At 43.1% G+C, this 11,892-nt stretch overlaps 1 protein-coding gene across 4 annotated transcripts in view; it reads right to left on the reverse strand.

Annotated features, from left to right (window-relative positions):
• Window positions 1–317: 317 nt before the first annotated feature.
• KCNE4 (potassium voltage-gated channel subfamily E regulatory subunit 4) overlaps window positions 318–11,892 on the reverse strand; it is a 14,011-nt gene continuing 2,436 nt past the window's right edge. The window contains exons 2-4 of one of the 4 annotated variants that reach the window (XR_012787930.1): window positions 7,755–7,892; window positions 815–4,660; window positions 319–629 (exon numbers count right to left, since the gene is read on the reverse strand). Coding sequence is in view for 3 of the 4 variants with exons in the window: in XM_075569668.1 (XP_075425783.1) it covers window positions 4,096–4,584 (489 nt within the window). In the remaining variant the exon portion in view is untranslated. Of the gene's footprint in view, window positions 4,661–7,754; window positions 8,201–11,892 lie in introns of those variants that run through there. The other 3 variants (XM_075569668.1, XM_075569666.1, XM_075569667.1) reach the window with 3 other exon arrangements.

Here is an 11,892-nt window from a genome sequence, read left to right on the forward strand (position 1 = left end):
GAAGACATTCTAAGGCCAAGGGACGTCACCTGGTTGCCTGTTCAATATATTTTGCTTGGCGGTACTCCATCCTTGAATATGGGCCATATTGACTAAATGTTGCTTAGCCATATAGCACCTCACAACCCACTGAAGTGGAAACAAATATCCCTACCTCATTATTATTATTATTATTAAATGTACGTAAGATATAAAAGTAGTCACCCTTTATTAATACATTTCAAATCTTTTTTTGGCACCTAAATTTGTACTTGCACTTCAAACCGCTTGTAGTCGAATTGGCGGCCATGTTTCAAATATCCACTTATTGAAATAAAAATGCACGTGAGCGCGCAGTAATGCCAAACAAGAGATTTATTTCAATTAAAAAATAAAAAAAAACACTTTTACATCAGCTGCCCACGTGCCCATCACATGCAGATTTGGAAGAGATCAATACACTGTTTTTTTCTGCCGCATTAAGGGTAGAGAGGGAACTAAGCACAACGAAAAGATGTGACATGGAAGGACGACCAAAGGGGTTACATTGCCAAAGGAGATGGGGAAAGCCAAGGGAGGGAGAACATGTTTTTGGAACATTTTCATAATAATAATCCAGATATGGTGGCCTTTGGGGCAGGGGAGGGCAACTTCAGTCCTCAGGGGCCACCAACAGGGCAGGTTTTCAGGATATCCCTGATTCAGCACAGGTGGCTCAATCAGTGGCTAACTGAGCCACTGATTGAGCCACCTGTTTTGAAGCAGGGGTATCCCGAAAACCTGCCCTGTTGGCAGCCCCTGAGGACTGAAGTTGCCCACCCCTGCCTTAGGGCACGTTATCACACGTATAGCAGTGCTTCAGTAATCCTTTAGTGGCTCATATGCCCCTGTATTCCATTTTATAGTATTCCCAGGGGCGCCCAAAATGGATTGCACCATGTAGACCTGTGCTGAAGCAGGCCCTGAATTGTAGACGACTGAAAGTGTAGTCTCCTGGCATCCAGGGTCTTCTCCCGCAGGATGCAGGAACCACACAGACAGGGGAAGGAACAACAAGAAGTGCTAATCCCTGGAGAATTCGCAGAAAGGCCCATTATAGGCAAGACAAGTGGGGAGACATTAACTAACCAGTGTTCAGCTACAAGACCTGTCACTGGGATGGGGCGTTATGGTAAATTGTGGTGGCTTAGCTCTGCTTAATAAATATGGCCTGCAGGGTTGGAATGTGAAGGTTAACCCATTGCTGGCGGCTCTGGATATACATTGGGCTGGTATTATTCGGCGCGAGATGTAACCCAATGTTTATGCAAAGATTTAACATGGAGTGTGAGCATCGATCTGTCCTCCTCTCCCCCCCCGTTTGCGTCACCCGTTTGCTGCTTTGCAATGGCTGTTGCTTGTTCCCTTTGGCAGCAAAGAAGTTTAGCAAACCTAGTCTAACAAGTTCAAATCTGCAGATCAGAGCAGTCTCTATGGTGTACTTAGGCTGCGGCCCCGCTGCCGCTGAGCACGCTCATGCTTGAGAGCGGTGATGTCACCATCTCTCCAAGCATTAGCGCTCGGCTGTCCTGCATATTTTTTTCGAGCGTGGCCGAGCAGTGACTCGCGCTGATTGGTTGTTGGAGGTCATGGGACCCTTCAGCGCGCCTGGAAATCAATTTCATGTGTCTCGCCAAGCAACTACCGCCTGCGAGCACACGGGCGCAAGCGCGCCGCGTGAGCGTGGCCGGACACATTGACATTCATTGAACTCAACGCGCTCAGCGGCAGCGTGGGCGCAGCCTTGGGCTTTCTCAGACTGCGCTCCGAGCAGTTACTGCGCAGACCTGTATTTTCTTTGGCTGGCCCGGGGCCGAGTTCCCTGAGCTCTGCAAGCTGTGCCCTGGGTTGGAGATATTTGGGTTGGATATTTGGGGTGGGATCACAGGGCTGGTCGCTTTCCTGAACAATCGTCTTGCTACGGACATGCTTTTTAAAAAAAAAACATTTTAAGACCTTTGAGTTTATTTTTTGGCCTTCAAACATAATTACACCCTTTCATTGCCAGAGCGATACTTAGCGGGCCCATCTAGCAGTGAAGGGGTTAGGTCAGCAATGTGCTTACATATTTTCTGAATAAATACGTGACATTTTCTAGCTCAGATAGGGCAGGTTTAGGATTTTATCTGCAGCAGATCGTCTTTTTAAGAATTTGGGGCAGTTGCCCTAGTGTTCTTGTCAAAGTATCGGTACTTTTTATAATTGGCTAACAAGGGCCGCGTTTATTTATTTTAAATCCCATTAAGAATTATGTTATTGGAACTGGGTATACTGGGGGAGGCAAGCTTGTCTCTCACACATTGTATCCTGTCTCCGCAAATACAAATCCCACGTGTGAGCACATTCACGTGTCTCAGACAGGTCTGCACCCCTGCCCTTCCCCATTATCTCTTAGCATTCAGTGCTTCCACTGCAGCCAGGGATTCTGGGTAATGACATGCAAATGAGCACGCACAGGGTCTCACTTTTTGCTTGTGGTCCATCTTAGCCCGGACCCCTGTCTCTCAAATACTCTTGGTGATGGCAGCATCGAGCAATCACACAGTCCCCATTTGTAGACCTCAGTGAAGATTTCTGTCTGCACATTAAAAAGTATCGGTGCTCTGCTCTCTCTCACACTTTCATGTATCGGTGCTCTGCTCTCTCTCACACTTTCGTGGCTTGGCTCAGATTACGTGGATCCGTGAAGTCCCACGAGTATTTCTTTCAATCCCTTCAATGAGTCAGCCACAACAAATAACCCCTCGAGTACCAGAGCAGAGGGAACTGCGATGCAGGGCCACTGCTGCTCAACAGGGTTAAACGGCATAGTTGCCTAATCCAGCATTGATGGTGTTAACTGCGTCGGAGTTGGCAATACTAGGACAAGTCTGCCTCTTTATACACAGAGCTGAGAAAATGTACTTTGTTCCCACAAAAACATCCCTCAAATTCAAGCATTGATGTATAAAAGGAATGTATAAGCCCATTCTGGCTGAGAACCCGAAGTTTGTGGCATACAGAACTTCCTAGTGAAGGAATGGGAAATAACACTGAAGTCCTTCCCCCACCAGCACCACTCGTACGCAGCATTAGTCCCACGAATAGTATGAACCGGTGCGAGGGATTAGGTCGTTAACGTTCTATTCGTTGTAATGGTTCGGATAGAGCTTACTTTTGTTGTCAGTTGTGGTACTTTTTATTTGACCAATACTGGGGTTCTTTAAAGATAAAATGATGGTGTTCAGAGCTTTCAAAACCTCACAGGTCTCTTCTTCATGTGTGTTGTCTTATGAACAGTACACTTGGAGAATAGACCCATAAAGTTTGTAGAACCCTGGACCCTATAATTGAATCTATGAAGTGCTCCTATTGGTCCCTTAAATGGTATCACAGCGAACAATGAATGTAGCGATATGGTAGAAAGACACAAGTGAGAGTTCCACAATCAGTGCATAATGGTGGTTTGGCAATTTAGGGCCGTATGGACTAAGCAGTTTTCTGCCTTAAGACACCTTCTGGTACTGGAAGACACCTACTGACTTCCGTGGGCTGTAAAGTATCTTCCAGTGTGGAAAAGGTGTCTTATGGCAGAACACTGGTTAGTAAATCTGCCCCTTAATGTTTTTGCTTGTATTATTTTTTAAGACCCCTGTGCAGGAGGTGGGCAGAAAGTCGCCAACACCAACCCCATATGTAAAACATTTCCTAAAGCAACAAGTGTTTCATTTGTTTCATTACACGCTCATATTAACATTGCCCAGCTCCGTTGTATGACATTCTCATGAACAGTCTGTATCCCCCCTGCCCCCATACTGGGGACACTAACCAGGGCAGTACCTGTTCTTTGGCTGCTTCTAGGGCCAAGTCCAGTGTGTATTGTGAGGTTAAAGACTTTGCTAACTTTTCGTCTATGACAAACGAAAGGAAGACGACTTCTATCCCCTGGCTACACAGTCACTGTTGTGTATATTATGCAAATATCACCACTAGAAGGTGCTCATTACACAACTTGGCCCTAAAACACGGGACTAGTGTCTCAAATACAGAGATCCTAAAGATTACTGAGCTACTTGATCTTCCTTGAGTTCAGTACTGCTAGGAGGTCTGCATCATGTCTTCACACTTTTCATCATCTGGACCTTCCTGAAGAAGACCTTCTGTAGCTTCCTCTTGGATGGTCAAGTGAACGTCGGAGGTGGAAGACTCTGAGCTCACGCTGCTTCCTTCCATGTTGCAGGCGGTGCAGGAAAGAGCTGGCACTATGCTCTCCTGGAGCACACTGAGCATGGTGGAAGCCTCGGTATACCTAGACACAGACAGGGCAGATGTGGTCTTCCTACTCTCCCTCCACTGCTTCTCCTCATCCTGGTAGAGGAGCATTAGATTGGATTCCTTCTCTCTCCTTTTGGATCTCATGTAGACCAGCATAATGCCCATCAGAAATACCCCATAAAAGGACATGACAATCAGGATGTAGAAGTATTCATTGCCGTCCTGCCCGCTGCTCACTGGGCTTGGGGGATCCTGGTTTGAAACGACAACTTGGCTCGTTATGGTCCCATTAGCTGCTTCCATCCTCAACATTGAAGCAGTGTTTGTATATGGTGTGACTGGGAATTTCAATGTGGTCTCCTCCAGTGTAAACCAACTTGTAAGTCTGCTGAAAAGTAAAGAGTCAAATGTATTACTTCAAATGTCCAAGAATCCTAACAAGCATTAATACTGTATTCTAGGACAGTGTTTTTCAACATTTTTTGGTTAAGGAACCCTATAGTTATATTGTGACATTCTGAGGAACCCCAAGCTCTATAATAGCACGTCTGAGATCAGATGCATTGTAAGGAACCCCGACCCTCTCTAATAGCGTGTCTGAGATCAGATACATTGTAAGGAACCCCAACCCTCTCTAATAGCGCGTCTGAGATCAGGTGCATTGTAAGGAACCCCAAACCTCTCTAATAGCGCATCTGAGGTCAGATGCATTGTAAATTCTTCTGTATTTGTTACAATTTTCAAATGACTTGAAGATTGCAGGAAACCCTTTAGCGATACCCGGGAAACCCAAGGGTTCCTAGGAACCCCTGTTGAAAAAGACTGTTCTAGAACAGTGACTCCCAATTCCAGTCCTCATGTACGTCCAACAGGTCAGGTTTTAAGGATATCTCTGCTTCAGCACAGGTGGCTCAATCATTTTGATTGAGTCCCCTATGCTGAAGCAGGTATATACTTAAAACCTGACCTGTTGTGGTTTCTTGAGGACTAGAATTGGGAGCCACTGTTCTATGGCAGGGGTCTGCAAACCTGTCCTCAAGAGCCACACACAGGCCACATTTTATGGATATCCCTGTTTCAGCACAGGTGGGTCAATCAGTGGCCCAGTCAAGCACTGAGCCACCTGTGCTGAAACAGGGATATCCATAAAAGCTGGCCTGTGTGCGGCTCTCGAGGACAGGTTTGCAGACCCCTGTCCCTAGGGGATCGGGCAGCCCTAGTGCACATGTATACATTGGAGAGCAGCATAAGCACACTCCAGGTATATAACCGGGTTTAATTGGACCGTAGTCCAATTATGATTCTCCAGATGTACATGTTCCATTCGCGTGGAGTACATCTCCTCGTCGTCCTGTTTATTTCAGTGACTGTTTCACTCTATGTTAAATGTGTGCCCCAGATTGTTAGCCTTGGAAATTTATGCCATGTCGGACCAGGAGTTTTTGACACTACTACAAGTTAGTCAAACAAACACCACATCGATATGAGGATATGTCCGTCAGTCAACTACCTTCTAACTTCTCTTCCTGACACTCCCCAAATAGCAAACAAAGGCCCACGGGGCAAACCTGGAGCAGGGCATCTGGATACATTAACACAACAAAACAAGATACAAGTGATGCTATCTCCATCAATTTAGTTTGAAATTTGCTTTAATACAACTTCCCCTTAGCTGTAAGTGGAGATAATGTAAGGGTAAACATTCTTTGTATATTCTGTATCAACACGAGCCTTTGAGATCTCACAAGTCTCTTTTTAGATTGCAAGAAGTATCACCTGCAGACTTCGTTGTTGCTGGATATTCATTTATTACAACACCTGCAAAGTATCTTTCATGTTTGTTTCCACATATGTCTTTACAATACTTTACCAGGCAACATTCATTGAGACATGTACTTTCTTTTCAGTTATGTTCAGGCATTTATCTGATGATAGCCCAACTCCTGCAGAGCCTTATGGCCACTATATCCCGATATTGTTTAACCTTTAGCAGAGAAAAGTCCATAGAGAACTAAAATCCAAAGGGTTTTGTAAACACAGAGGATAATCGCAGATCAGAGACTAATAAACTTGGATGTGAAGTCAGGACAGAACTCCCTCAGCTACAGTATTTGTATATGCACACGTTGTTATCCAATTTCACACTCACTCATTCAAACGTATTCAAACACATCTGTCTGCTCTCCCCTTGTAATCACCTTGTCCCCTATGCAACCTCAAACTCCTGAAAGTCTGAGCCCTGAAAAAAGGGAAGAATAAGTGTCCTCTGTGATTGCTGTAAATGTAATGTTGACTTGAATAATAGAAAATATATTGTAGCACATTACAAAATTAATAAGTATATTTATATACTTTGTCATTTCCAACACTGCTCTGTTTAGGAGATATAAGTGTTTAAAATATTTAGTGTATCTGACTTTAAGATTGAGCTTTCCCAAGAGTCCAGTGCAGTTACCATTTTAACACTAAAAGAAGTTGTTGTTTTTTTATATAAACGCAGAACATTGTCAGTGGGGCAAGATATGAACATTATGAATTAAACTCATATTGGCTTCTGGGGGAATGTATGCTTTTAGAGACAGAAGCTTTAACCTAGTCCTCTGAGTTCAGACCTTTTTAAGTACGAAGTAAGTAGTTTTTAACTTTTTTCTTGGTTAAGAATCACAATAATTATATTGTGAAATTCTAAGGATCCCCAACCATCTCTAATACCGCGTCTGAGATCGGATGCATTTTAAAAAACCCAAACCCTCTCTAATAGTGTCTGAGATCAGATGCATTGTAAGGAACTCCAACCCTCTCTAATAGCAAGTCTGAAATCAGATGCATTGTAAGGAACCCCAACCCTCTCTAATAGCGCGTCTGAGATCGGATGCATTTTAAGAAACCCCAACGCTCTCTAATAGTGTCTGAGTTCAGATGCATTGTAAGGAACCCCAACCCTCTCTAAAAGCGCGTCTGAGATCAGATGCATTGTAAGGAACCCCAACCCTCTCTAATAGCGCGTCTGAGATCAGATGCATTGTAAGGAACCCCAACCCTCTCTAATAGTGCGTCTGAAATCAGATGCATTGTAAGGAACCTCGACCATCTCTAATAGCGCATCTGAGATCAGATGCATTGTAAGGAACCCCAACCCTCTCTAATAGCGCGTCTGAGATCAGATGCATTGTAAATTCTTCTGTATTTGGTATAATTTTCTAATTATCTGAAAAGTGCAGGGAACCTTTAGGGATACCCGGGGAAGTCAATGTCTACTTTTTTTCCTATGCTTTACAGTTTTGTATGGTGCCAATTTAAATACATGATATTCAATTAAACCAACACATATACAGTATAAGAATAATGCACAGCTGGTAAGAGTAATAACTTCAGATATTCCCTCCAAGTGGCAAAAGGTGTCTCTTTGTTAAACATCATTGCAATTATATATGGAACTCATCCAGTGAATGGCGAAGCCAAAGCAACATGTGTACACTTACTTGGGAGAATTGCTGCAAGTAACGAACCGATCTGATCTGCTGTTGATCTTGGCCTCTGGAAAGAATCAACCCGGCTTCTGGCTGATGTTCTGGAAACTGGCTCAGCTGCAGACAGAATAAATAGCCAGCTGTGGACGCCTGCATGACATAGGAGAGGGGGGGGGGGGGGTCACTGGGTGGGTCCTAGTGCTTGAAGTCAAACAGGACATCCCACTGAACTTGTGACAGCCACCACCAGGGAGATGGAGGGAAGAAAGGAAAAGAGCAAGACCATGGAAGAAAGAAGAGGGGGAGAAAGGGAGAGAGATGGGGGGTATGCTGGAATGATGAAGGAAAGATAGAAGGAAAAAGTGAGACAAATGGGGGAAGGGAATAAAGAAAGAGTGGTACAGAGCAGGGAGTGAAGAAATACATGGAGAATGTGAGAGCTGGGGAGAGGGGAAAGAGGATGCAAAACATGAAACAGATAATGTTTCTCCCCCTTTTTTGGCTCCCTCTGCCTGCATACTGCATATGTTTCCATGATGTCAGAAATCATCAGTCAATGGTTTGCACTTTGTACACTTTTGTATTCAGGGGAAAAAAACTACAACGTGTTTTCTTGAAACTCCCATCACATTTTTCATCCTAATCACATATTTCACTGTCAAATGTTCAAGTACTTTTGAATTCCTTGTAATTCTGCCCAGGTCACTGCAACTTTCTTTCATTCCTCATTGCGGTGTATTGCCTGTCAAACCTGGATGTATTGTATATTCCGGGGAATTTGCCAGAGTGAGCGATTCAGAGGACATTTGAAAAGCTATGATACCTGAACTGAGAAATTGCAGAGTGAAGAGAAAGAGACCAGCATTACATGAAAGCTTGTAACATATCAACTACTTGTTTGCCCCTCTCCCTCCATTGTTACTAGAGTTTGGAAAACTCCCCAAAATTAGCTTGGGGAGAGCCTCTACTAAGGGAGAGTAACTTTCTCCTTGTATAACACCAACACTAGTTATACCCTATTTAACCTACTCTCTCTCTCTCTTTCTCTGCAAACTCTTTTTGAATGTTGCAGAGTTGGCAAAATGTGGCGAGAGTCCAATCTTTGCCATTTTTGCGAACGTGTGTGACAGTTTCGCTCATCTCTGCCTAAAATGCAACTTCTCCCTAAATAAATGTAAGCATTCCGCTGCCAGAAGGACAAGCCGCATATTACCTTGGCGAAAGGGGGTTAAGTCCTGTTAACTTTTCAAATATAGCTGTGTAGCCCTTGGAAGTGCTAAAGGATTTGTTAAAAGTAGATAAACAAGTCTTCATGTTGCCACAACACAGATAATTCTGAGCATTAGATGTATTAATGTACAGTAATTTAATAGAACCTTTCAACTCTCACTCTACGTAAAAGGTTGATGCAATGTAATTAAATTATGTAGCAGTGTCCTCAACACTGGCGATACATCATCGCTAGAGAAACTGTCTCAAAGGAAACATTCTTATTAAAATCATGCTTCTTCAAACACGAATGGCCCAGATGCACAAAAGGCTGCTAAGCTTTAGCACACCTTTACACCCATTCATATGAAGGGCAGTAGAAGGCATGCTAAGCTTTGCACCCTTTTGTGGATCTTGGCTATAGTAGTGCTGTTACCAAATGGCAAGAGGTGCAACACAGAACAAACAATATAGTCCACTACTTGATATCATTTCCATTTGAATAATTTAAATGTCAATTTAAAACTTTAAGTGAAAAAAAAAAAAAAATATATATATATATATATATATATATATATATATATATACAGCTCAACCCCGTTATAGCGCGATCTGCTATAACGTGGATACGCTTATAACGTGGTTTGAGCGTGGACCCCGAATTAAAAAAAAAAAAAAATTAAGGTTTTTTTTGAACACACATTGCATACACTCACTGCACACTGCATACACTCACAGCACACTGCACACACACACTGCACACACTCACAGCACACTGCACATACTCACAGAACACTGCATACATTCACAGCACACTGCACACACTCACAGCACACTGTACACACTCACAGCACACTGCACATACTCACAGAACACTGCACATACTCACAGCACACTGCACACACACACACACACTGACAAACTGACACACACACACACACACACACACACACACACAGTCTCACACAGTCAAATACACACACACACACAGACACACTGTCTCTTTAAGGAAGGTTGCTCTCGCAAGACGGAAGCAGAAGCAGGAAGCAGAGACAGGGAGAAGAGCTGCCAGATGCCGGGTAAGTGCTGTGTGCTGTTTCCTCTGCCCCACCTGGTCCAGGAACGCTGGGAGAGTTCTCAGCTTTCCCCCTCCGGTGGACACAGTACCACCACGAAGAAAAATAATTTGGCGGCCATTTTTTTCCACAACCCCGTTTATAACACAGTGGTCACGGGTGGCCCCTGAGGACCGCGCTATAACGGGGTTAAGATATATATATATATATATATATATATATAATATACATTTTAAGTTATGGTGGGTGAAAAAGGCGACAGAAAACCTCCACCGTTAGCATATAGCCAATAAAGAATAAAGGGGATGGACAATCTAACTTATGAGGAGAGGCTAGCTAAATTAGATTTATTTACATTAGAAAAGAGGCGACTAAGAGGGGATATGATAACTATATACAAATATATTCGGGGACAATACAAGGAGCTTTCAAAAGAACTATTCATCCCACTGGCAGTACAAAGGACTCAGGGCCATCCCTTAAGGTTGGAGGAAAGGAAATGTCACTAGCAACAAAGGAAAGGGTTCTTTACAGTAAGGGCAGTTAAAATGTGGAATTCATTACCCATGGACACTGTGATGGCAGATACAATAGATTTGTTCAAAAAGAGGTTGGACATCTTTTTAGATGGGAAAGATATACAGGGATATACCAAATAAGTATACATGGGAAGGATGTTGATCCAGGGATTAATCCGATTGCCAATTCTGGAGTCAGGAAGGAATTAATTTTTCCCCTTAATGGGTTTTTTTGTTTGCCTTCCTCTGGATCAATAATTATAGATATAGGATAAAGTATCTGTTGCTAAATTTAGCATAGGTTGAACTTGATGGACGGAAGTCTTTTTTCAACCTCATCTACTATGTAACTATGTAACTATGTAATTGTACTGTCATGAACTTTAACATTTAACATGCTAACTGAGGCCTGTTGAATCTGATATGTAACTCTTGGGGGTTTTGCAATTTCTCTGAGCATTGCACGGTCTGACCTTGGGGTGAATTTGCTGGGACGTCCACTCCTGGGAAGATTGGCAACTGTCTTGAATGTTTTCCACTTTTGAATAATCTTTCTCACTGTAGAACTATGGACTTTAAATTGTTTGGAAATGGCCTTATAACCCTTCCCAGATTGATGGGCAGCAACAATTGCTTCTGTAAGATTATTGCTGATGTCTTTCCTCCTTGGCATTGTGTTAACACACACCTGAATGCCAATTCTTGGAGTCAGGAAGAAATTCATTTTTCCACTTAATGGAGTTTTTTGTTTGCCTTCCTCTGGATCAATAAGTAAGTATAGATATAGGATAAAGTATCTGTTGTCTAAATTTAGCATAGGTTGAACTTGATGGACCTATGTCGTTTTTCAACCTCATCTACTTTGTAATTATGTAACTATGTAAATTGTGAGCACATTCACATGTCTTAGACAGGTCTGTAACCCTGCCTTTCAACCATTATCACCTCGCATACAGTGCTCCCACTGCAGCAAGGGATTCTGGGAGATAAGCACACATGCATGTCATCTCCCAGAATTGAAAGGCAGGGGTGAAAACCTGTCTAAGACATGTGAATGTGCTCACAAGTGATATTCTTTATTGGCTATATGCTAACGGTGGAGGTTTTCTGTTGCCTTTTTCACCCACCATACTGTAACTTAAAATGTATGGTAAACCTACCCAGCCTAGAAATATTTCCAAGCAAGTGTAAACCAACCTCACACTGATGATACCCATCAAGGTTGAAACATTTCTGTGAGTGGTTTAAACTTGCTTTGCTAGTCCCATGCTGTGTTTAAAAGCTGTGTCAACGGCGATACATCAGCTTAAATGGGCTCCATGTGAATGGATATTCCAGGCAAAAGGT

Source organism: Ascaphus truei, chromosome 14 (genome assembly GCF_040206685.1).
Source record: "Ascaphus truei isolate aAscTru1 chromosome 14, aAscTru1.hap1, whole genome shotgun sequence".
In the NCBI taxonomy this organism is placed as follows: domain Eukaryota; kingdom Metazoa; phylum Chordata; class Amphibia; order Anura; family Ascaphidae; genus Ascaphus; species Ascaphus truei.